Source organism: Rhea pennata, chromosome 3 (genome assembly GCF_028389875.1).
Source record: "Rhea pennata isolate bPtePen1 chromosome 3, bPtePen1.pri, whole genome shotgun sequence".
NCBI lineage: Eukaryota > Metazoa > Chordata > Aves > Rheiformes > Rheidae > Rhea > Rhea pennata.
This window is the reverse complement of record NC_084665.1, coordinates 70,165,677-70,193,043: the sequence shown is the minus strand read 5'-3', so window position 1 is coordinate 70,193,043 and position 27,367 is coordinate 70,165,677. Positions and strand designations below refer to the sequence as shown.

The following is a 27,367-nucleotide window of genomic DNA, read 5'->3' as shown; positions in this document are numbered from 1 at the left end:
TGACTGTATATAAAAAAAAAGTTTATTAGTTTTTCTAAGTTGGGGACTGGTCACTTCACAGATACAAAAGTAATGAACAATTCCAGTGCGTTCATACCTTTTCTAAACTCTCTCTTCTTGAACCTGAATGCTCCTGTACAATATATTGACAGCTTGGTGTCTCAGCACTAATCAGCATGGGTCCAGGAGAACTTTATAGTTTCAGCTCTGCATTCCCAAAAGTCTGTCTAATCTAGCTTTTCTATTATCTGAGATAGCTCTGTTTCTTATTACTACGCAGCAGAGAATCAGCCATACACAGGACTGTTCAACAGAGAAGACAAGCTTATGTGGTAGAAGTGGTCTAAAATACAGGTTATGCATTCATAAGAAAAAAAAAATCTCATTCAACAAGGACAAGAGGGTTTGGCCTCTCAGACAGAAACCTGCACTGAAGCAAATCCTTTATGAAAAGATAATCTCAGAGCAAAAAGTTCTTATTTTGTCATCGTTATTCACATTTTTAATAAAGTCAAAGACCGGTAAACTTTAACTGCAGACTCTGTGCATAAATCCTTTGCATGGAAGATGGTAAACATGTGAAATTCAAAGTCAAATGAATATTGGTAAACAAGAAAAAAGTCTACAGACATAAATACATGTCCACAAATATAAGTTCTCATGTCTCTTTCTAACGGTGCTGTGATTATTTAACCAGACTTCAGTCACACCATTTGAAAAAATAAGAACAGCCTTCTTAAAGGCAGACACTAAAACCATAATCCATGCTCTTTAAAAAACTGTCAGAAAGCTGTACTAACAAACCTCCCAGAGCTTTCAAAATGTGAAGTGATGCACTACTGTGCAATGAAATTCTAAAATTGCCTATTCACTTGAATAATCTTTTATAAATATATATACAAATAAGAAAGGGAAATTTTATCTAGTTAAAATAAACAAGGGATCCATGGAATATAGGAAGGACCTACAGTTGGTGAGAACCAAGACTTAGATTTTACTATTGATTCTTGACAATGTGGAATGGGAATGACTTTTTTTGAATGACGTATGTTTAAAAGTGCCTAGCCAAGACCAGACTTAACAAGACCTCATGAACACATGAATTCCCTCCCATTACAGTCATATCATGCTCCTTCCAATGATAAGAGCTATGCACTGAGTACCCTCTTAATTCAAACAGTAGCATCTTGTTTACCTAAAGGCTCCTTCTGATAAAAATAAAGGCTGAAATCCTTGTATACAGCAAAATATTTCCAAAGAAGCTAGTGTATTGTGTTCTGACATTTTGAAGCCTATTCTTGGAAAAGCTTGCTGTAGAATACTAATGCCTTCACAGCATTTTTTTCCTTAAGGAGCAGCAAGTTATCTGTAATCTAATATAAAGGAGTATGAGCGTCTACAACTGAAAAGTCACTTAAAATGTGCCTTTACCTACACAGTGGTTATATACTCTTCTGCTTCTGTCATTTTGTATAAATCACATTCCATGCGGTAAATGTACGTTTACAAAATTAAAGTCATCACAAGAACACACACAACATAAAAGCTGTTGTTTTACAGCAACATATTTCATTGCATCGCTTGCGTATTTTATGGAACATGCCTACCACCTTAAAGTGTAATCATAAGCCTCACTACACATTTCACAAAAATACAGAAAACAATCAAAATGAAGCAAGGCCAATTTGATATCAATAGAGTATTACCAGCAGAAACTTCCTCCCTTGTTAAAAGCCAGACTCTACCACTCCTACAAATAGAGAGCATAAAAGTGCTCAGAAAGCAAATGCCTCTTTAAAATGGTGGTTCTTATGAAGTAAGATATTGCTCAGCACAAGCAAGGGTAGCAAAACAGATTTCTCAAAAGCACCAGTATAAAAAAGAAGATAGTTTAGAAATCAGTTAGAGTTAGGTGTTCTGGCTACTGGCTGGTAGCCAACTGCAGCTACCACACTCAAAAGATCATAAACTACTAACTGCAGAAATAGATTCATTACCATAGATTCATTACCAAACTGTCTATGTCAGATATCTATTTAGTTTACTGCCCAACAATCCACTATAATCCAGTCCAAATACTTGAACCAACCCTGCAAACTCAGTTCTCTAACTTCATGCATTATGCAGACACAAAATATTGTGCAAGTTTTGCAAAAAAGAGCTCAGAGAAAATAATTCACTTTGCTTTTCTGCAAAATTGGTCACTGAATCAGGTGAAGGCCCCAACACCACAGTCCTCTGGGCACTTACTTCACTGAAATGGCTGCAGCATCAGATAGAATTAGTATGTACGCTGACATTTGGAAGCAGAACCCTCTAGCTGTCTTCGCAGGCTTGGAGGGAATGTATAGCAGTGGCACAATGAAAAAAGTTTTTTAAAGCTGTAGTAAAAATCGTCTTTGCCCAAATAAGATTTATACATACATATTTTCACATTATTCACTTCTACAAGAACAATAAAACAGAATTATTTTGTCTCAATTAAAGTGTGAGAAGCATTATCTTCCAAACTTTCATATTAGAAAAGCTCTGAAAAGTCTATTCCTGGTGAACAAGTTGACCACGAGAAAGTAATGTGCCCTTGTGGCCAAAGCTGCATTAGGAAGAGCACTGCCAGCAGGTAGAGGGAGGCAATCCTTCCCCTTTACTCAGCCCTGGTGAGGCCACATCTGGAATACTGGGTACAGCTCTGGGCTCCTCAATACAAGAGACACATGCAGCTACTGGATTAAGACCATCAAAGTGCTCCTAAGATGATGAAAGCCTGGAGCAGCCTGCTCTAGGTGACCCTGCTTGATCGGGGGGCTGGACAAGATGATTTCTAGAGGTCTCTTCCAACCTCAACCATTCTGTGATTCCGTGAAAGGATTTTAATTACCTTGCACTTGCCTAGACGATTTTTGCTCAATTGCATGTTTATGAACTTTTTAAGAAAAAGGATGTTGCTACTTACGGAGTCATGCTGCAACAATTCATAACGCAGCTACAAATTAAAAATGTTTTCAGAAGACATCCCCTTCTAGATCAAAGATGGTATGACCTAAGATGCTTTCACTTTTCATTATTGCCCTTGTATAAGCAATAAAAGTGCTAGAGTTTGTGCAAGATCTCCCTAATCTAATTAAAAATGAGCTAGTTGAAAACAGCTCAAAGGACATTTAGCCGTAAGAACTGCACTGGAAGAATACATCAGTAACATCTTAAACCATCACAGCAATTTAAAAAATAAATTTATCCACATCTCTACTTCAGTATAGATATGCCTTCTCTGTTGAATGTGCTTTGGAAGCATGATGCACATAAGCCATTCTATTACAAGTAAACTACTAGAACAGCATCAGTGCAGTTAATGGAATACAAACCAGCAAAGAGAAAAATAAGAGAATATTTCAAGTCAGTACCAAGCACACAGCTAGTTTATCCAGTAACTGTAAGTGTGTGAAAAACACAAGTGGATTAGAAACTTTATCTTTGGCTGCTTTTAGCATTAGATAGATATTTAAGAACATGATGAAACATTTTAGTCACGGAAGGACTTGGACAAAACTCCAACCTGTCTGTTCTCAAGTTCTCTTTTGTTATCTAGTGATTCAAGACAGAATTCCTATTCCACTATTAACTTCAAATAGTCTTCAAAAGAAACAGCATTTTATCTCCCAGTACCAAAACTTAGAATCATGGAATGCTCTTTAATTCAGGAGTAATAGCTGCATAGAATGTGTTTCCATATCTTGCTTTTGTTACTAATTATGTCCCATTTGATACTTCTGAATTGCTATTAGTAAATTGCACCGGATTAGTGTGCTAGAAAGCAATGGAAGATAGATCAACAGCTGTAGTTATGAAAATCATGGCAGCACATCAGAGGAACTGCAGCTGCTCACTTCATGCAAGTAAGAGCTACTTGACAATGATTATAATTATACAGTGTATTAAATAGCTAGCTGGAGTAAACGTAAGGAGTATATATTTTAAAAAGTGAAAAGATTCTCACTACGTTACGTTCACATTCCCTGAACTCCTAAACGAGGATAACAGGATCCAGTTTCTGCCAGTGGACCCAGAGAAACAGGAAGATCTACTAGGTCACTCAGATACATTCTCCTGTTAATGATTCAGCTGTTAGATGTGATGCTTCTTTGCAGGTTTACTAGCTGTTTGTAACAACAGCAGTACTCAGAGGCCAAGTTCTGGGTTCTCTGTACTCTGAGTCAGATTTGGGTTTCCAGTTAACTAAGTGCTATGTAGCTACAATCAAAGAGGCAGACCAATCTAGTTTCCTGTGGTTCAGACAATGTGGATATCATCTCTTCTATACAAAACCTTTGTTGATACCTGGAATAGCATTGTAAAATTCTAGTTTACTCAATATCACTTTTAAACACAAGTATTTTTGGCCTGTTCTAGGCAATTCCTTTCTCATTTCAGGCACAAAGGCCCCCTTAAGGACCATATTTCTTTCTCTTAGATAGAAATTCAGCTAAAAGCTCATTTTCAGAAAACCTGAGTGCATTGCTTATCCTATTACATCTATAGGTTATTTGCACATTAGAAACTGTTTAAATAAAGTGACATTTTATTGCTTTAGTTTCTTCCTGTTTCTGCTCTGCATTTAGCCTTTTTAATTAAAGCCATCTGTTTTTTGCAAGTTAGTTCATGCTGTCAAATTCCTGCACCTGCATGGAAAAAAATGGAACAAATCTTCATTTGCTTTTTTCTGCCTCTCAAACTCTTGTGCCAAAAACTGTACAGCATCTAGTCACAGGTTACAAATAATAAATCTGTAAGTCTAAATCTAAGACTAGAGTGGAGAGTTTAATTTATTTTTATGACAGCCACACAAAGGGACATACATTGATACAGTTTTGCAGTCCTCCTACCTATATTTCAGTGGCAAGGAACTGGAACCACTTTTTTTATGATGTAGAAAGATGCTTAAGATCATCACTGTTCTTGTTTTACACATTGATTCAAATTGTATAACCTGACAGTTAATCTTTTCTCTGTACTATCAGGAAACTCAGTCATTCTTCCTGTGAAATCTACTTACAAAGCAAAGAGGCCCAATTCCAAGTGCTTTGGAATTCAGGCACACAATTCCTAGTTAGAGTGACACCTTGAGCTTCCTCGATTTCATAGATATTGTCATTAAATCAACAACTCAACATTGAAGCGGCTAAAATTTTATTCTTACCTAAAATCACATGCTGTGGTAAGCTCTGCTCCTCCTCCGAGAGCTTTCCCTTGGACTAGTGCAACACTGATCAATGGCAACCTGCACAAAAGAGCAAAGTTCAAGCTTCTAACCTTTTATGAACAAAAAAGGATTCAAGTATAACACTTCTATACTAAAAGCTAAGTGTACAAAAAAGAACATACCATTTCAACTCATTCACAGTTATATGTTTGCTGTTAAGCAGCACAATGCTAACTCCACTGATGCAAAAATGACTATTCCATACTTAATATGTAATCTCATAATAAAATAAAGAGAGAGAAATATCTAATGAAACCCCAGTAAAGCAGGTCATGTATTAGGTTATGAGAAAGCGTGTTACAGATTATACCTAAAACCACCATCTCTGAGAAAGAATGGGAAGACAGCAAAAAGAGAATCTGCACTAAGCCTGTACACTCAAGAAAGAAGATTGAGCTGTGTAAGTGGACAATGAGAATTGGGATGACTGGCTGTGTAAATGAGAGGAAGAGCAGTGGATGTTGTCTATCTTGACTTCAGTAAGGCTTTCAACACTGCATCACGTAACATCCTCACAGGTAATCTCAGGAAGTGTGCGTTAGATGAGTGGACAGTGAAGTGGATTGAAAACTGGCAGAAAGGCAGAGCTCAGAGGGTTGCCATCAGTGGTGCAAAGTCTAGTTGGAGGCCTGTAGCTAGCGGTGTCACCAAGGCATCAATACTGGGTTTGATACTGTTCAATTTATTCATCACCAGCCTGGAGGAAGGGACAGAGAGTACCCTCAGCAAGTTTGCTGATGATTCAAAACTAGGAGGAGTGGCTGATCCACCAGAGGGTTGTGCTGCCATTCAGAGGAACCTCAACAGGCTGCAGAGATAGGCAGAGAGGAACAACATGAGGTTCAAAGGTAAGTGCAGAGTCCTGTCACTGGAGAGGAATAACTCCATGCACAAGTACAGGCTGGGGGCTGACCTGCTGGAAAGCAGCTCTGCAGAGAAGGACCTGGTCCTAGTGGACAAGCTGACCATGAGCCAGTATGTGCCCTTGTGGCCAAGGGCAGCCAGTGGTATCCTGGGCTGCATTAGGAAGAGCACTGCAGCAGGTCGAGGGAGGTGGTCCTCTCCCCCTCTACTCAGCCTTGGTGAGGCCACACTTGGAGTACTGGCTCCAGCTCTGGGCTCCCCAACACAAGAGACACATAGAACTACTGAAGCAAGTTCACCAAAAGGCTCCTAAGATGATGAAAGGACTGGAGCATCTCTCTCACGAGGAAAGGCTCAGAGAGCTCAGCTTGTTCAGCCTGGAGAAGACAAGACTGGGGGGGGAGGGGGGGACACACCTTATCAACGCATCTAGGTATCTGAAGGGAGGGTGTTAAGAGGATGGGGCTAGACTCTAGTGGTGCCCAGCAATAGGATGAGAGGCAACAGGCACAAACTGAAACACAGGAAGGTCCATCTGAACATAAGTGAAAACTTCTTCACTGTGAGGGTGACTGAGCACTGCAGCAGGTTGCCCAGAGAGGCTGTGCAGTCTCCATCCTTGGAGACGGTCAAAGGCCGTCCGGACACAGTAGTGGGCAATATGCTCTAGGTGACCCTGTTTGATCGGGGGGCTCGATAAGATGATCTCTAGAGGTCCCTCCCAACCTCAACTATTCTGTGATTCCCTACTGCCCTTGTGAAATGAATAATGACTGAATTGGATAAGCCAATTTCCCTAAGAAATGGAGACAACTCATTAAACCCAGCTTGCCTGTCAATACAGTTGTTTTTTCTCTTACTAACAAGATGCATTTAATTCACTGGGTTGATGGCCAGTTTCAAAGCTAGATTCAGAACCTACTTCATCAGAAGCATGAACAATTTCTTATGACCTAAATCCACTCACCAGTTGGAGAGCACTTCATACAATATGGGGCACAAGGGTCCACATCTCCTGTGTCAACACTCCCCACTATTTCTCATCCCCTTGAAGGACCTCTTCAGGACCACAGTTAGCCTCAGCTCCCTCAGAGGACAATCCACCTATGACAGACCTCCCCAGAGAGCAATACAGTCGTCTCTCTCAGTTATGACTGCAATATAGTGCTTATGTACTCTCAGTGAAGATACCTCAAGTAAGGGCTTAATCTTCATAGATCTTTCCTCTCTTTGCCTGCATGTGAATTTTGGTTATACAAGGGTCAACTTACACAAATGACTAATTCTGATCCTGAGGATTAGATTGTAAGGACTGTGAGGATACAATTGTAAGGACTTACTACTAAGTCACCAATCTCCTGGGCAGTTTTACAGAACAACGTTAACTCATAGCATTTTCTCATATACACCATTTGGAAATACAGAACATTTATCTTCAAAGAGCCCTAAACAGACAAAAGACAGAGCCTGTCACATGTGGATTTAATAGAAATGTCATTTCTTAAGGGAAGCTAAATATAAAGGAGAGGGAAAAACTGATTTTGAGATGTACCAGATGGTAAAACTGAATACATTCCTCTCATGAAGTGGGAAGATTAAATAAATATATTAAATAAACGTTACCTGCGTAGGCTGCATAAGCTGGCCCTGCTTTTTTTTTTTTTTTTGAGAGCTACTGACTTCCACTGAGTTACAAAAGTCAGCTTTACAACCTGTGAAGGCCTAGATTTTCTGAACTCTAGGTTTCTGCTGGCCCTCCACATATAAATCTGTAGATATTTTCTGTTCCAATCTCTGGAAAGCCTAATAATTATGAAATGTCAAAGCTTAATTTACATCCACAAATACTTACCTGACTAACATGTGCAAATACAAGGTCTAGTGTTGAAGTCTACATACTTAAACTGTATATTTAACTTTAAATATCTCCTTGAAGAGCTAGCCAAAGCATATTCCAAGCCTTATAATTATTTGATAAAGAAGAGGAAAGAAAAATGTATTACCTCATAAGTCTGGTTAAGGTATTCTGCATAAACATGCACATATTCATCCCATCCTATAAATGACAGAAAAATTCAAAAATGTTAAGTGATCCTAATGTGAAGCAATTCAATACAAAAACAGAGCACATAGGAATATTCATTATATTTACTCTAGCAGGATTTTTCCCCTGTTTGGCTAGCCTTTCCTGAAACTCAGCCCAACCTCAGTATACACCAATACAAAACCAGTATAAACCAGGCTAAAAATCAGAACACAATCCATATTTTAGAATTGTAGTTATAGTTAAGCCACTATGAACATAATTGCCAAAGTACTAAAAATCATTCAAAAAATACCAAATTTCCATGACATGAAATTGCATATCCTTTCCTCTTAATTTCCTTTTCTCTTTCCTCCCACACAAACACCCATAGAGCTCAAACTCTATAGTGGTTAATAAGATTGTATTTTGCTGCACACTTTTTACTGCTTAAAATGTATAAAACTAAAAAAATATATAAACTACTTTATTGTTTCACTAACAAGCATTTCAGCTAAGAGATTCTTTTTTTCTCTCCTTGTTTTCATTTTATATCAGCTTGCAATGTCCAGCTTGCAAACAACAGTGAATAGGAAACAATTGTCCCCTTCTTTTCCAGTACAAGAATTACAAAGCTTCAAATAAAATAAGTAGTTCCCAGGTTCAAAAGCAAATATATTTCTTCCCACAGCATGCATGAACTGTGGAACACTTTGCAGCACAGCACTGCAATCCCTTAAAGATTACATGGATTCAAGAACAATTAGATAAACTCACAACAGAAAAAAAAATTGTAACAGGTTATTAAATACAAGGTAACATCTTTAGCTGCAGAAGTCTGAGTCACAAATTGCTGGAGGCTAAGAGAATATTCTTAAGAAAAAAAAATCACTCTCTGCCTTACCTGTTCTTACATTCTTCCTCTGGCATCCAGCATTGATCAGGAACTGACACACCTGACTGGGCTAAATAATCCAGTATGGCCATGAACATACAAACATTTAACTGCATGTGTGTCATTTATTTCAGATTTTAAAAATTAATGATTGGACATAGTCGAAGTAAAATACCAGTGGGTAGCAATTTCAGTTCGTATTTCAAAAAAGTTATGGGGGGGAGTACAAACAAACATTTCTTTATCAATATTCATTGATTTTTAATAGAGAGTTTGGGGGGGGGGCAACAAGGTAATGAATTTGACTTAATTAAAAGCTTCCAAGTCATATCAGGGAATGAAGAAGTTTAATAAGCTTCTTCTGAGCTCTTTCAACAGTTAAGTCTTGAGTAGGTCTTGAAATAGGACCATGAAATAATACCAGGACATTTTCAGTGTCACTGTCAACTTATTCATGGTTCCCAAGACCTACTCTACACAAAGCCAAGCAGCATTATGGTATTTAGGGGTAGATCTCTGGTAGAAGTAAGCTGCCATGACAATATTATCACAAGCGTCAGTTAATTAATTCAATTTTATAACATTAAAGTACTGCTGGGAAATTCCAGTAATTATGATATGGTTTACAAAGAAAAGGTTTTATTTATCACTGTATCTACCCCTTACACCTATTAAAATCAGTAGAAATATCTCCATTCTAAGTTAAAGAAGGATCAAGTCCTCCATGATAACTGTCTTAATATTTCTAATCAGAAGAAAAACCCCACGGGAAAATAAAAAGTATTAGTGCTCTGGTATGGACTCGCACAGTTCTCACACTATAGTTATCAGGAGGCACACAAAGCCAAGCTCTCCTGATGAAGTTGATTTTCACTCCATCAGAGCAGAGTCTTTGCATTCAAAATTGCCATTTCAACTCATACTAAAATTCAAAAGGGTAATTACAGATTAATGCCAGAGCAGACCAGCTTGATAAATGCAGTTATGATTGAGCAGAGAGAAATAAAGGTCTTCATACTCTCAGGTGGTAGAGATTAGTGTACATCACAGAAAAATGACTGTGTAGAAAACAACTACCCAGAAAAAAAAAATCACAATTACTTGAGCCCAGCCATATACTTCAAGCCTTCCTGATAAGAAAAATAAGGCTATTAGAGTATTTTGTCTGAGTAAGAGGTGTTCACTGGAGTCTAGTAGAATAATCACATTTTCAGCTGTAATCTAAAGAGTTCTTAGAGTAAGAAGAAAACTAACAAGCAGAAAGTGAGGCAAAATACAGGTTTCCACACACACTACATACGGAAACCAGGATTAATAGCTTGGCTGGGTGCAGAGGCAGGGAAGAGGAAAGTCATTCTCACACAGAAGTAGAAAATAAAACCATGCCAGTGGCTGCTTTGCTGCAAAAGCTGAAGAATCCACTTTCACTGAGATAACAGCATCTCCACAGACCAGCTTCAGGTGCTCAAAGGTCTGCTGACGCTCACTGCTTGGGAACCGCTGTTGTATACTGTCTAGAGATCAAGAAAAGCAAAACATCTCCTTCGCTCCTCCTTCCTCTATGCTGTCCTTTCAAGACCTCCCCTCCCACACACACACTTTCTGGCTTTTCAAGTGTCACTCCAGAGTGAAGTTACTGCTCTTGGGAAGTAAAGTTGTAAGGACAGGTTTAATTATTTATGTTTAATTCCACTGTTAATTTGCCTCCTCCAAATTGGTCACCAAGACATTAGCAGTTGCCAAGGAAGAATAGGTAGGGTGCCTGGGTTTGTTCTCAGGTTAGAAACAACTCAACATCAGAGGAAGAGGAGGAAAAGGAGCCACTAGAGGGCATGAAAATCCTTTAGTATCCTTGGCCAATCTGCCTTTCCTGCCCAACAGGAAAAGGCAAATCATGTCGGAGATCACGCTCCCCCAACACACAAAAAACAATCAGATGGAAAAAACCCAAAGTTTTTACACAATCCTATTTTTTTCTGCCTTATGAATCCCTCTGCACTGAAAACCTAACCTGAAACCAGACAAAACTCACTCACCTGCAGTGAGTTATAGAGCAGAGTTTTGCAAGTCTAAAATAAAGTAAATTCTATTCCTTATTCTATTGAAGCTTTATTTAATAATAACTATTAAATCTGATCAAACGAATGATTTAGGGATTTGCCACTATTCAGAAACTCTCACTTTGGGATAAACAGTTTGAACTCTGCCAAGGAAACAAAGCAAACAGTTTTAATTCTTCTTGGACCATTTCTTGCAACTTTTACACTTGTGTTTCAGTACTAGCATGAGATCTAGATTCTTTGCAGAGAATTTTGAACAAAGTTATAATCAATACCTACACATTTCATTTTGCCCAGTACATCTGTTACGAGTCCTAATCCTTATATCAACCCCTCTCTCCCATTGTACTGCCACCAATAAATTTCTTTAAACATACAGACAGAATACTAGATGTAAAACAGCCTATATGGAAACAGAATTATTGAAAATTACTGAATGCAGAATTCTAAAGGAAATCTTAGACTGCAGGTCAGAAAATATTGGCCTACATCTGATATCAGCTTCTTTCTGTTATTATAATGCTAAACTAAGCTGGAAAGTTCAGACAATTTTTGAGGAGTTTTCACTTGGATATTTCAAGGGCACAGGTCATTTCTGAAATCCAGACATGTCTGTGATTAATTGATTTTCTTCTTCTTTATGTCTATAAAGCATGGTATCCCCATACTTAGAAAAGCACATCTCTCAAGATGCTCCACACAGGAAACAAAGGCTCCTGTAACTTTTGAGGACTGGACCATCCCATTTATCAAACCAAAATATTTAAGCCCTTGTATTTTAAGATTAAAGTTTCACCAACAGAGACAACTCACCAGTAAAGACAAATACCAGATTAATCAATTCTTAAGTTGGTGTTCTTGCTGAAATGCTCGATTAAAATTAATTTGTATTGTCAAAGCCTGGAAACTTGAAATGAGCACAAATAAGCACCAAGATGTCTGCTACCAGAACTGCAAATCAGGATGGAATAGCACCAGAAGATAACTCCCTCCCTGCCCCACAGCTGATAAGGTCCTATTTCACATATTGGCAAGAACCACACACTAACCCATAAAAAAAGGATGTGTAAAAGTTATCAAAACAAGGTGGTATCAGTTTAAAAAAAAAAAAAAAAAAACAACAAAAAAAACCACTGCCAAGTTGCTATTTTCTCATCTCTTTAACCTCTAAGTTGCACACACGACTCATCTGACATAAGATCAATCCAAAGCTCTGTCAGACAAAGTTGACCCAGCATTTTATTCAGGAACAAGTACAGTGCTGACAATTCTGAGTGACAGTTCTGTAATAGCAACCATGCTTCTTAAATTTATTTTTTACTTTAGAATACATGATGAATGATTTCTTGCAGCTAATTTTAAAGGTCAAACTATTGAAACACAGGCTATTTTACATGTAAATTCTCCATACAGTGCTCTGAGAAACTGAAATGACATTTTTAAAAGAGGCTAAAAAGAATTTATAGTGTACAAATTCAGAGTTACGAATCAAGTACAGTAACACTTAAGTCATCACTTAAAGGGGCTAAAGGGGCTGCCAGGATTTTTTGAACCATGAAAATCTCCATTCTGTGACTTGCATCTGCAAAATTACAGCAGAAGCATAAACACCCCTGTCTGGAAGAGACTTCAGAATACCAGAGCTTATTTTTCTCCAAAAATGTAGTTTGCATCACTACTTGCCTCAGAGGTGGACATTCCTTTGACAGCATTCAAATCAGATCCTGAACAAAAAGTGTTTCCTGCACCACAGATGATAAGGCCTTTACCGTTCTTCCAGCTTTCCAATTCAGTTACCCTTTCCTGGAGTTCTAGCATCATAGTGCCTGTCATAAAGGGGAGAAGCAAAATTTTTAAGAGGATGTGATTATCAGCATCGTATTTTACAATACATTTTCACTACCAAAAACAAGTTATCACTGATAAGTGATGAGCTTAAAAATACAAGACAGCACAAGAACTGGCATACATTTTTATCTTCAAAGATGCACTTCCTGGAATTCTGTAAAGTATTCTATAAAGTTTGTGCTACCCACAAAAAGCAAGCATGCAAGGAATCCAGCATAAACTCTAGCTGCTTTACTTTTGTTTGCAACTGCATGCATTCATGCCACATAAACTTATATGTACCCATTCATGGATAGGTCTATCCATCTTATGACAACCTTTATGTTATCTTCATTTCACCCTGCCCAAAGGGCTGGCAAAGCACAGAAAATAGTCATGTACCAGTTGGAGTCAAAGTACAACCAGTCAGCTTTAATAAAGATTCCTAAAAAAACAGCTGAAAAACAAACCCTGTTGGAGGCCAAAGACAAAAGTATCCATTCAAAAGAAAATACATTTGAAGGCAGGAGCAAAAATGCTTTATAGCTTTTAACAAAGCATCAACAACAACAAGCAACAACAACAAAAAAAATCTTTCAAAAACATCTTTTATTCCCTCCCTGGTACCTGTCTAGAAAGGCTCTCTTTACAGAGTACATACATCATAGCTTCCAAATGTATGGATTGTATAGTACTTGCTTTTCACTTCTGGCTTAAACATAATATTCTCATATGCTTGCACAAGAGTCTTCCGAGACTACAACTGTTGTAACTATAACTCCCAATGTTATAGAAAAGACTTCCCTGTACTCCTCCCTCTCCCCCAAAAAGTTTTTTAGGTTAATTAATTTCTGCCCTAAAGAAATTAGCAAAGAGGAGGATGAAAAGGAAGAAAATTATCAGTGCTATCAGACAGCTTGGTATAACTCTACCTTTAAAAGTGTCAAACGGAGACATTTGTGCAAGTCAAAGAACTAATTACGAATCGCAGAGGGTAGAATCCATTTTGTTCAGTCTAAGCACCGAAATTTTATACACCAACCAAAGGAACTGCCTGGACTCACCCTCACAGGATCTGCTTTCAGGGGCTTCTTGAGAGCACTTGCCTCTCCGTCAGCTATACTTGAAATTTCAAGCACTTACTGCAACAGTCCATGCCCACACAGCTGTTCTTATTTTTTTATGTTTTTATGTTTTACTGAGTAACAGGGAGGTGTAAATTAATACCTGACCTACCCCCTGACCTACCCCCTAAAACTCACTCCTCAGCAAGACAAACTTTTCCCTTCCAGTAGATCCTTGTTTTTAATCTACTTCACATTATTATGACCAACAACTAGTGACTGAGCACCTATGAGGACAACTTTCCCAGTCTCTATCACAAAGCTGGCTATACTTGTAGTTCTTCAGTGGTCTTCCTGACTACAACCAATAGTGTTTTCAGCCACAGCCACTACCCTTCCTGAAGCGGAACTCCATAAATCCCTCATTTCTGGAACTAGCCCTAGACTGTAGCATCCTTCATACCAACTTAGCTTACCCAACATTAAGTAAAAGCTCTTCAAGTGCATATGACTCACATTCAGACACTCTTAAGACAAAGCACTTACAGAAACGAGCTTAAAAACTGCGGCCTACATACAGACTGATCATGCTCTCAGCTCTACCTTTCTTTGACAAGAATTTGGATAGACAGGCCTACCTGCTTCCAACACAAATGTGTTTTAGATTAATACCCTCAATGACTCTTCGTTTTTCTGCCAAAATTCTTGCTTTTTGACCCTACTCCTGCACACACAGAACTATTCCTGCCCTAACCTGCCCTAAAATTGTCTCCTAGTAGCCATCCCCACCTATCTGGGTTTTCCTTCCTGCTTGTTTTTCTTTGCAGCCCTTTACGAAGCAAGCATCCCAGGTCACCATCTATAAAGTACTTGCACCTTAGTCTTGGCGTCAGTCACCAAAATAGCACTTTTTGACAACGTTCCTGAGGAGGACAAGAATGAAGTGGACATCACATACTATATAATCAGAATGACACTAGGCTTTTTGCACTGGCAGGTCCAGGCTATAAATTTCTAACAAATCTCAGCACTGTTACCATTTCCTTTCCATTTGTTATTTATAATTTAACCATGCTTCTTACATAGGGCATGTAACATCTGCTTTCATTGAAAATCACTTTGTTGATCTTGAGTTCTTTTAGCAGTTAATCAAGATCATTTTGAGTTCCATTCCTCTGCTCCAAAATACAACCTCCTTGCAAGTTCTTCCAATCAGCAGCTCACTTTCTATTCCATCTTCCAAACCATGAATGAAAATACTGAGCAGCACAAAGACTAGAAGAGACTTATTTAGGTCTTGCAATGCTTTTCCAGCTTGCAAGTATATTCAACAATTACTTTTTTGTGTATGTCATTCTTTAAATGTGTGTGGCTCAACCCACTCAACTCCACCCATTTCACTTTGCCCATGTTTTCTCATGAGAAAAGTACTTGGGCCAGTGCTGAAGCTGTGCCAGAGTCAAGATACAGCACAACCACTGTTTGCAATGCTCTTAATAATCAAAGCAGGGAGGTACTAAAGAGTCTCTCTGTAAGAGTATTGTAAGAGCCAAAAAATCTAGTTAACTGAATTGGAGTTTACAAAAAGGGACCATATGAGCCAGCTGCCTGCAAGGGCAAAGAACTAGAGTCTTGAAAAAGCCTGTCCCCTCCTCATAGGAGGGGATCCCTTCCATTTCTGACTACAGTGACAACACTGAGCTATCATTTTAACAACAGTCTGTGATGACTGATACAATGATCAGGACACACCACTAACGCAGATCCTCCTTCTGTCTGTCTCAGTCTTTCAGTATTTGATACCATTAAGTTAATGCTCTTCACAACACTAAATTTACCCATAATAATAATTTGTTTGCCTTTTCATTATAATTTAAGAATAAGTGTTTTAAAGTCAATTCTAGACAGTAGGATTATGACAACTGTCATTTAGTTCCTGCAAGCTGGTCCATTTTCTTTTAAATTAACTTTAGTTCAACAAGAGGTTAGGCTGATGAAAATGGTTCCATTATGCTAAAACTGACATTATTAGCATTTGTTTCCAAAGAGACCATTTCAAACAGGTGGCTATCAGATTCCAGTTAAGAGGAGAAAAAGGCACAACAACCTCCACACTGCCTATTACCAATTTGCTAACAATTTTATTCTGCTTTCAGTTCCATGAGTTGCTCAAGCTTAGAATAAACATAATTCCTTTGAGATAAAAAAATGCTGTGTAAAGTAAATGCCTGGTAAACAGGATTTCACTGAACAGTTTAATGATGTTTTAGAGCTTTCTAAAGGAAGCCTACATTTATATATAAATTCACATCAACCCCTATTCAGAAGCCCTGAGACACAGTATCAACAGAATTTCTTCGAGGTGGAGCATATTTATAGGTTCTGGCAGATGAAGACAACAGGTCCTGCTGGGACAAATTTGAGGTTGCACAGCCTATTCCTTTCCATCATTCTGCTGAAGAATACTGCTTCATATGGAGCAAGTGGAAAAGAAACAAGTACTTGATAGCTTCTCAGCAACTGTAGTTCACAGACAGGAATGATAAACCAAATGCAATCTGAATTAATATCCCATATTAATGGGATCCAACAGCAGTGGCTAAGGGACCAACATGGTTTTGTTTCTACCCTTCCCTGCCATAAACAGATATACAATAAAAAGAAGAGGTAACATCTTAGACGGTCACATAAAGATTTGCCCAGGAAATTTTCACAGCTACTATGTAGCCAGTGGAGTACTCTCTCCATAGGGCTCTGTACATGACCTTAAAACAGAAATGTCTGGGCCATGCCTCATTTGCTATATGCTAATCAGGTCTACAAAGACAGAAGTCTTGATTTTCTCTCTCTTTTTTTTTTGTACCCTGTTTGCTGTAAGAGCTTAAGTAATTCAAATACACTATTTATTTTCACAGCACTCCTATGAGAAGAGATTATTTTAAGACTACTAGCTGAGTCAAAAAAAATACTAATTTTGTGTGTCCAATTTGAGATGCATGATATGATTCCAGTACATTAACATTATACAGCACTTAATAGTGACCTACATATCAGCTGTGATTGCTCAGCACTTCTACAAATCAGTTCTGAGAGCTTCCTATTAAGCCTTCAGGAACTTACAACTATGTTCCTCACTTTTTCTATGAAAGTTTAGTTCAAACCTCCTGACTTATATCTGATCTCCGTAATAGACTAGGTTTTACCTGTCCTTTCTCTTTCTGCTATAACCTCTCATTTCTCACGGCCCTTTCAATTTCCACAACAAATAAGCCAAGAATGTATAGTCCATAGAAAGTCCCTTGCAAAGCTGTATTTTGAGTCAAAAACAGACCTGTAGAAAAAGAACATGCAACAATATCATTAAGATTGCATAGTAAAGTATATGCTGACAGGGATGCATTTTTAAAGACAGCCTTCCTCCTAACATCTTTTAGCTACAACTCTTCAAGTTCACAAGTTAATAATTTTGCAGATCAATTTTTAAAAAGGAAACAAAAGGGAAACTGTAAAGACATCTAAGTGAATTACCACAAATTCTGTTCTTCTGTTAGAATCTCTTCCTTTCAGCTATCATTAATAGAAGGAGCAGGCTTGACATTCTCCATGTAAACAGCTCTATGCTTTACTAGTGGGTTGTGGGTTGCATATATATTTGCTAACAGTAAAGGAGCAGTGAGAACTGGACGGGAAAACATAACGGGGGGGGGGGGGGGGAGTAACAAGATGACACAAATGTATCCATTTCAAAATATTAAGAGATAAGACATTCTTAGGGTAAGGGCTCATGAAAAGCTCAAGTCTGGGAGAGGCAAACCCTGAACCTTTGTCATTTATGTCTGCGGAGAATGGTTTAAATTGAAATATTTCAGACAGTTAGAGAAATAGCAGACATACCTATCTTGGAGATGAAAAACCTCTCATAATACAAGATTAATGAAAAGTGGCACTTGGTTTTGATAGTAATATATTTTTACACTGGGCAATATTTAGCTAAGAAGATTCCTGATCTGCAACAACTGAGAATGCCCAGCTCATCTAATCCTATTTTAACAGTCATTGGTATTTAAGATAAGACAGATAAAGGAAGAAATAGAAGCCATTTTGGGTGGTTAGAAAAGACTGAATTATTGAAGCTTACATTACAGGAAAGATATTAGGTAAAGAACAAAGAAATAAACTCATCCATTCTACACAACCTGCAAAGCTAAGATGATACCTACATATACTCCTAAAACTACTGTTTCCACAGCAGTGGAGACGAGAAGAAAGGAGAAATAAAAAAAGAGCACAGCAGCAGAACTGTGTAGTGACTGAAAAAAAGAGGACAAGCACATTCCGCCATAAAGTCCTTGTATCAATGAGAACTTATGATGTTTACTGCTAAACTACTGCCATGAGGAGCAGTGGACACTTACTGCACCTCTAATTAAAAAAACAAATGTTTCTCCTGTTAACTAAGGCACAAGGCACAGCTTTTAATTTTGCCTGGGAAAATGCTAAAATAGCTAACTGAAGAGGGAAGAAATTAAAAAAAAAGCACTAAAAAAAAATGTATCTCTAATAATACCTGTGAAGGCATTCATTAGCCTTGGGTTGTTCAAGGTCAGGATTCCAATGCCAGTTTCTTCTTTGGAAAGGTTGATGGATCCACCAACAAACTGCTGAAGTTTCTTCTTTATCAACTCTTCCCGATAGCCATGAGCACAGTCATACAGTGATGCCCTTCTCTGTTGTATTATCCTTTTTTTTGTAGTCTGAAGTAAGTTTTTCCACAGACAAGTTGCCATTTCTGGGGGAAAAAAATACCAAAAAAATAAAAGATTGATTTTCCTTTGAGATCCACCTTAGTCCTCTGATAAAGAGTAACAGGATAGCAGTATAACATTGAGGTGAAACAATCACAGCAATCTACAGAAACTTGCCCACCATAGTTAGTACTCCCACAAAGTTAAATAGGAGGAGTTTTTAAGCACTGATTTTAGCAGTTAACCCCAAAATTAACATATTTTAAAATCTTTTCTTGTAAAAATCATGCAAAAGTATTTGGGTACAAAACAAGAAAGAGGCTCAAAAATAGTAGTAAGGCAACAATGGTTTCCACTACACCAGCTTACTCTGCACTAATCTCCCACAAATAAATAAATAGAGAGAGTGAGAGAGAGAGAGAGAGAGAGAGACTGACTCATAGTTTTCATGGTCTCCTTTTTCATCAGTAAGTTATCACAGAAGACCTTCCTGAGAAAAATCCTTAAGAATACAGAAATTAAGAACCAAACATCATTTCCCAAAGATAATTTCTATATAGAGGTCAGTTCTGTGTCACATAATTTCACTAGCACATCTTAAAACTATTTAGATTATCTAGCCTCTGGTAGATACAACCCTTTCTCAATCATGCTTTTGCTCCACTTTGAATTCTTCCTACTTAAACATAGAACCAATATAGTGTTCCAAAGGAGGAAGTGTGTACAACATTATAATATGTTGAGCATTGTACTTACCTTTTATACAGCTACATAATATTGGTAGTCTGTTTCTATGTACCAGGGCAACCATGGCTTATTCCTCTACTACTCCCACCCTACAGAGTGTCCATGTATACCAGGAAGTGACAAGAAGTTATTGTCTAATGTTCATATAAAATATTATTTCTTGAACTATGGCTTTGCTTTGTTTCATTCACTGTGGAAAATGCTCCTAGAGAGAAAGTGGTTTACAGGAGATTTGAAGGAAATTGGGTAAATCTCTGAAGAGAAGACAGGAAGACAGGTGGTCTGAGAAAGAAGACATCTTAGAAGTCACTCAAAGTCAGAAGTAAAAGAACCTTCACAGATCATAGAAAAAGGTTTTAAGTTTAAATCTTGCAGTTTGCTAGGCTAGTCCTATCTTTGCCCCAGATCCTTTTATAATACGTATAGCTGTTCAGAAGACATAGCAGATGCTCTTTTTTTTTTTTTTTTTTTTTTTTTTTTTTTTTTTTGGGGGGGGGGGAGGAGGGGACAAAAAAAAAAAAAAAAGACCTTCTCTGGCTTTAGTCTTATTTTGGTAGGAACAAAATTTTTTCCCTAGACTGGCAAGAAGTTTCTGGAAAGCTTTCCTAAGGTGAACCCAGAACAAAAGGCATACTGATCTGAGACAGAATTTGTTGACAGCTAGATTTTAATGCTGTGTCCAGGGCTTCTTACAATAAATAGACTGAAATGTTGACAAATCTACACAATATATACATATGTATGAATAAGCAAACATGCATTAAAATATATACATAGATAAAGAGTTTAGAATGAAAGAGGTGAACAATCCTGAGGGGTACATTTATCTTGTAGCTAGCAGCACCATTCTATACTAAAGGCGAAAATGCTTTTGTTGGGGCAAGTATAATTCTCATCTAAATGGAGAAGGAATTTACACAGTATCCACATCAGATGATGCAGACACACGTGTCTTACCAGGAGATATTAAAGAGAGTCTCCTATGTCAATAAATTCCTATTTGTCCTGCTACAATATACCTACCAATACAGCATTGCCCCGCATGTTCAACACAAAGAAACTTGTCCAAATCTATGCATTATAATGTGGCAACATTGTAGTAGGTAGAGAGATCATTTTTTAAAACTTCTAATGAAAAATACTGAAGAGTCTTCCAAGCTCCTTTCAAAAATCAAAGTTTTAACCCATCATCATCAATTGCTTTCTAAATTCAAGTAAAAGGTAATAAAAATGATTAAAATGCAACCAAGTTAACATTTGATTGAATACAAGATTCTTGAATTCAAAAAATAACATCATCATGCTGCTTCTACACCTTAATACACTCTCTCTATGCACATTCTAATATTATCTGCAACATTTCAGCCATTACTTTGCAGAGCTTTTAAAACTACTTTTATTGATAAAATTTTAAGAGTGAAAACACATTTCCAAACCTGGTTTCCTAGCAAAATTCTTCTTCTTATATTCAGGATCTTTATTCCTGACATCACCTCATACAGCAGGGTGCCAGAACACTAAATAAATAAGGCGCATAACAAAACAAAGTGACAAATTTTGTTAATTCACTCATTCTTGATTTATGGCAATCTACATTCAGCAGTGAAAATAAGCTGCTGCTCTAGAACTTCACTAGTCATTCCCCAACATGCATTCATGCAATAACACCTTCTGCCCAGCTACTAGTTTTTGTTCAAGAAAAAATAAACATTAAAAACATGAATAGTGCAAGCTCTCATTGCAAAGCACAGCAGTAAAAAAACAGCTTACACAGGGCTCTCCTGTACTACATTTGATTTGATACAGAGCAATTAGTTCCCAATTTTTAATGGCTGCAAAACCTCCTCAATCCTCATAAGAAGGCAGACTAGACTTAATTGTCTACAAAACTACAATAATTGGCTTGAAAGCCAAAAATCTGTTAACCTGCGTCCCTGCCATATTATACTTGTTTGATCACATTTATACTACTTAGGATCTACATGTCAAAAAATGTACAGAGCAAAACAAACTTAAGCTATGGAAATTTTATTCCATATTTAAAAAAAAAAAAAAAAAAAAAAAAAAAGGGAGTCTGTCATTTTTAACTGCGTGGTTATATGCACTAACAACTCTTTAATATTATCACTATGGTAATAGAGAACATCAGCAAGTGAGGGATTAGAAAACAAATTGGACATCGTTGCCTGCTGATCATGAGTCATGATTAATGATTCATGCAAGGTATTATCATTGAATAATCTTTTCTAAAATCATCTCTTACAGTGCTGGTCAGTGCCAACTTTTTTTTTTTTTTTTTTTTTTTTTTAATAAATAAAAGATTATTTTAACAGCTCAGTCAGAGAAAGCTAACCATTCAGGAAAATGCATGATATTTAAGCTTCAGCTTTCCCAGACTAAAGGGATTTCTGCTGATCTATGACAAAATTTCAAAATCTCAATCAGTATGGAGTGCTTGCAATCCATTGCATGACAGAAATTGATTTTTTGGTACCATAAGTGAAAGCAATACAAGAAAGACGTTACAGTATCAGCATAAAGTTGTAGGATAAATCAAGATACATTTATCATAACAAAATTTTGGATTTTTCAGTTTAGCATAAAGCAATTACATCTGTTTAGATACATTTCCAGAAATGAAGCGTTAGTCTAGTTTTAAAACAACAGACATGCTATAGCCACTAATATCCCTTGTGCACATAATTTGATTTTTATAGCGATCACCAGCTCTGATCTTTCCTTTTCTAACTGAAGAGATTGCAAGGGAAACTATAAACCTCAACTCACACCCAAACATATTTTTTCTTGCCATACATGATCATTCTGTTACAGCCTCAAGTTTTGTCTTCTAACACACTATATCAAACAGCAACCTTAGGCAATATTGACAACTGCTGCAAAAACAGATAGCATAAAGATAGACGGTCAGCGCAATCAATAAGCTAAACATGTAGCAACCTCCTGAGTGGGTACAACCAACTAAGACAAACCAGAGAAAATATGCTGACGGCCCGGATGAGCACTTCAGGTGCACGCATGAACAGGAAAAATTGCATTGAAAAGCACCTACACAAAAATAATCAGCAAGGTCAAAGTATGCAAGCAGAGAAAATTCCAACTCAAAAATGGTGCCTGAGATATCAGCACAAGTCACTGGATAAAAAATGGGGAGAAGAGGTGTGGGGATGTGTTTCGACCCTGCTGAGTTTAAAATGATCACCCAGTCATCAGGGAAATAAGCATGCCCTTTAGTTTTGGGCAGGAAGTGTCACATGTGAAAGGCAAATACAGATCTGTTGAGTCATCTGCAAAGATACAGCAGCTGAAATTCTGGTTTTGGATAAAGATATTCTGAGATTAAGTGTAGCAGAAAAAATATTGCATACAAAATCCATAAACAAAACTTCAGGGAAATGAAAATATTCAAGTGACATTGCAAAAGAACCACCAGAAAGGTGACAGTACGACCAAGAGAAGGCATGTCACTTCTGTGACACTGCCAACAGTACCAAAGGCAGCTGACAGGTCATGAAACACAGAAGAACTTGACTAGATGACAACCTCCAGCAGAAACGATTTCAGTGACAAGTACAGAAGTGTGAAGGTGGGAAATTGAGAAAGGGATAGGAGATGTCAGCTGCAGATGATAAGATGATCAGGATTCATGGTTCAACTCCGTGTGTGCCTGCGCATGCATTACCGGCCACTGTGGAAGGCATTCGTTTGTACTAGAGAACAATGAGTGATTGTCAGGTGCTGCACTGTGTTCCACAGAGATGGACTAATGAATGGAAAGCAAGGGGTGACCCAAGGCAGAGAATTGGCACAACAGACCTTATGATGTGAAAGCAGACAAATGAGCAGAGCAGGAAGGAAAGAGATAGCTGAAGCATGAAAATAGTCCATCTGTAGAAAAAAAGGAAGGTTGAGAATGGGTGACAGTCATTAACACTAACTGGTTGAAACCTGGGACAACGGGCTTGTCAGTGACTGTGGGGAGTGGAGGAAAAAAAAAGAAAAAAAGAATTCTTGGACAGAGAGAAGGAAATCAGCAACAACAAACTCAAACAGGGAACAGCACCGGATGAAGTCCTAGTCAAGGGAACGGGCCTCATAGGGACCAGGAGTCAGAGACCATGACTTCAGACACAACAAAGTTGAGGGATGAAAATATCACCTACAGGGTTCCTCAGCAGCACTAGTTGAAGAGGCAACTGTTGCCATCTGCTTGTTACCACTCCCCACCTGAAGGTTACAGAGATACCCCCAACCTCACCTGCTTAGACATCCCTAATTCTTTCAATCAAAAATGGGTTAGATCAACTTAAACATGTTATGTAACTGGTCCTTCCAACTCTAACTACCAGCTGAGGCAATCACCTCACCAGCTGGCTTACATGCAGTCAGAAGAAAGCAGCGAGTAGACCTTTAAGCAGACTGAGGCATCTAGCTCATGCGTTTTTCAAGCAGTGGTGACTCCCAAACTTGCTGAACCCCATTCAGATTTTTAGTGTGTCATCTGTGGCACCCATAGCGTAAAAAACTGACAAATTAAGTTAGATCAATAATCTCTCTATTTCAATATGAAGATTCCTGAAGAGCTTTGCAATCCCTCTAAAAACAGGCTTTAGCAATAGGTAGTATTATAAAGGACCGTCTTTTAGTCATGACGTTAGAGAACAGACAGTTCTGCCTCCCAGTTTCCAGATGTCAGCATTAGAAACAATGTTTACTTGTCCAGAAGCTAAGAAAGCAAGAACTGATGTCCAAATTAAATAACTTAAATTGTTTCATATGAGGCATAGATGAAATAAAAATAAATGGTGGAAAAAAATCTTTTAACACTACAAGTTAAAAATAAATTGTGGTTTCAGCTGTTATTGCTTTCATCTGGTTTATCTTTACACCTCTTTCCTGCTTTCATCCCTATTTTCTTTCAGCAGACACCACTGTTTCTGAACAACTCAATATTTTTGGATGGCCAGCTAAGTGTTTTCTAATTTATTTGTTCTCTGTATACTGTGTATTTTTAAAATGCTCCCTGCAAGCTAAGGTTTAGACCTTTTTTCTCTCTGTTTCTAAGCAATTATAGTCTCCTTTAATCACAAATTATTATTATTCTCTTGTTCCTTTTAAGCTAATTTCTTTTCTCAGATATCTCAGAAGTGTTTCCTTTGCAGAAGTAATGCTGCACTCCAGACAATTATTAGAAAAGGGGCAGCATCACTTGCATCATTCCACTCCCAGGGCCTGGCTGCCTTGGTGCTAGAGAGAAACTGCAGGGGCTTAAGAGCGCCACACCTCACTCATTGAGATACAGGTCTGGAAAGCTGCAGCCAAAGTCTACAAGCACTAAATTCCTGCTGCAAATTCACTTATACAGGTGCCCAGAGTTCTCTTGTATTGTCACTGGCCATAAATTAAATTATACACAATAGTCTTTAGGCCAGAAGACAACAATTATGCTCTTGCCATAGAAAGGTCCGAACTTTGTACTGTTTTTAGATCAGTAAACAAATCACAAAAACATACTCATGGCCAGTAAAAACTGTGGCCTTCAAGGATGCAAAAGAGCCAACAGAACAGGTTTTTCCATAAACACACACGACACCATCAAATAACATTTTGGTTTGGTCACATGGAGAGTACAAATTTCACAGCAAAGCTCCTTGCAGAAAAAAATCTGTCACATTTAGGAAGAAGCAAGCAGTACCTTTATTTTTCAGTGCTTCGATCTAAAGAGGTCCAGTCTGCCTCTGCTAGTGAAGGCCCCTGCATAACAGTGACAGAAGATAGTTTTTAAGTTCACTTAAAACTCATTGTCCATTAGGTAGCATTGGACGCCTTTAAAATGAACAGATGCATTACTTCACAGGAACAAAAATGACCATGGCCAACTCACCATTTGTGGTCACCAAACAGTTAGTGATTAAAAGTACAAAAACACGTTGTCATCATAGCTGCAGCCTCAAATACTAATGCTTTCCCAAAGGTGAATTTTCCTCAATGTTTAAGAAGTTTCACAGTCAACCAGTGCTCTGAACTCCACTCAGTGCACTGCTCCTGTCACCATTAGCACTAAAAGCGAACAGCCCTGCTATCGGCAGCAGCACACCTGCACCCTGCCAGTGCTCAACGCCACCTCCTCTGCCCCGTGCTACCACACGTGGAACTAACAGCAGCGCAGCCTGCTGGTTTGTCTTCTGCCTCCTTGGCCCTGCATGGTAAATTCTAGAGGGCAGAAACATGCTGTGTGGCATTAACCTGGGCTGAAAGTGAATTCGGGGGGGGGGGGGGGGGAGGAGAACCTTTCCTCAGCTAGGGCTTCTTGTTGACTTTACAGTAGGCCAGGTACTGGTAAGAAAGCAGCTGCTACCAGCAGCCTCCGGAGAGCGGGTCTTGGGCTCCACAGGCCTCCTCGTCCTCCACCACCACCAATAACAACAACAACCCCCTTCCCCGCGGCCAGGCCCTGACCAGGCCGCGGGGCCACCCCGCGCCCGACGCGCGGCCTGGACCGGCGCCTCCCTCTTCCCAACCGCCGCCGGCACCCGCTAGGCCCCGACCCCCACCGCCGGGGCCAGGCCGGGGGGCGACGGAGTCTCGCTGCCAGCACTGACCTTCCCCGCGGCCCGGCACGGCCGCCCCAACGGCGAGGGGGCGGTGCGGCGGGGAAAGCGGCCCCGCCGGGAACCGCCGCCACGCCCCAACGGCCCGCGCCGCCGCCGCCGCCCTCCTCAGCGCTGCGCGCGCGCGCGGCCAGAGCGCGGCCCGGCAGCGCCTCAGCGCCACGTCACGGGCTCGTCCGCGTGGCGTCACACGTGGCGGCGCGGCCCCCGTCGGCGGGGAGGGGCGGGGTGGCGGCGGCAGCACCCGGAGGCCTCGCAGCAGCGCGCGCGCGGGCGGCGCCGACGCCGCTGGGGGCGTTCGGGCCTCCAGGCGGCGCCCGCCAACGGACAGCCGCGGCCACGGGAGCTCCAGCAGTGCGCCCGGGGCGGGTGTAACGGTTACTAAATACCTCAAGAGCAAATTACTGGTATTTTTTCCCCTCTACTTGTCTACTTTGCCAAAAATACAAAAAAAAAAAAAAAAAAATAACAAAATAAAAATCAAAGTGAACATACTGCCTCTTTCTGTCATTCTGGAGCAGTGTCTCACCTCATTTAGCTCCAGTTAGGACACGTGCCTCTGCCTGAAGCAGAATTCAACCCAGCGCGAAGCACCTGTTGGTGGAGGTTCGCAGCGCTGTTCCCCCGAGATGCCAGGCCCTGACTTTCTGTCAAGAGAGAGGGAATTAATGCCTTGCTCTCACCGGGCTGAGGAGCGACTCCAGTTCCCCACGCTCACTCTCGTGGCTGCTTTATGTGTGTGCAGATACCAGAAGGAGCGGCCTGCTGTCTCCCACCCGTCAGGTCCGGATGGCCGGCAGCAGCACTCCTACACAGGGACGATAACGCCAGCTCAAAGCTTCCCCTGCATGGAAAATGATTAATCTTTAAGCTGGTGTTTCGTATAAACATACGCCTGGCGTAAAATCAGCACTGTCTTTTGCTGTCCTGCCTTCTCTTTCCATCGGTTTCTAGCCCTGTGGCACCTCATGGAAGAATGTGTGCTACCATGCCAGGAATCAGATCAAGGGAAAATAAAAGTTTGTTTTAATGCACATTACTTTGGGTATTCAAAGCAATATGCAAATATGAACCAGTCTTCATTGCTATCTCTTTGTTAGTACACATATGTAAGATGACTCAGTGTTAAATATTTGTAGCATGGATGAAAGAGATTTGGATATACTTCTTCTCCACCTTTATTAAAGCCGTTTTTCAACCCAACTGTCAATACAGATCTCCTAAAGTTGTTCTAGTTGATTAAATATTATGATTGA

At 39.2% G+C, this 27,367-nt stretch overlaps 1 protein-coding gene across 2 annotated transcripts in view; it reads right to left on the bottom strand.

Moving 5' to 3' along the window:
• The window catches only part of ECHDC1 (ethylmalonyl-CoA decarboxylase 1), a 41,236-nt gene extending 15,027 nt beyond the window's left edge, over nt 1-26,209 (bottom strand). The window contains exons 1-6 of one of the 2 annotated variants that reach the window (XM_062572575.1): nt 26,103-26,209; nt 25,196-25,254; nt 18,558-18,779; nt 12,783-12,925; nt 8,125-8,177; nt 5,195-5,275 (exon numbers count right to left, since the gene is read on the bottom strand). In XM_062572575.1, the coding sequence (XP_062428559.1) occupies nt 5,195-5,275; nt 8,125-8,177; nt 12,783-12,925; nt 18,558-18,777 (497 nt within the window). In that variant the 5' untranslated portion in view covers nt 18,778-18,779; nt 25,196-25,254; nt 26,103-26,209. The remainder of the gene's footprint in view (nt 1-5,194; nt 5,276-8,124; nt 8,178-12,782; nt 12,926-18,557; nt 18,780-25,195; nt 25,255-26,102) is intronic. The other variant, XM_062572576.1, reaches the window with a different exon arrangement.
• Nucleotides 26,210-27,367: the final 1,158 nt, after the last annotated feature.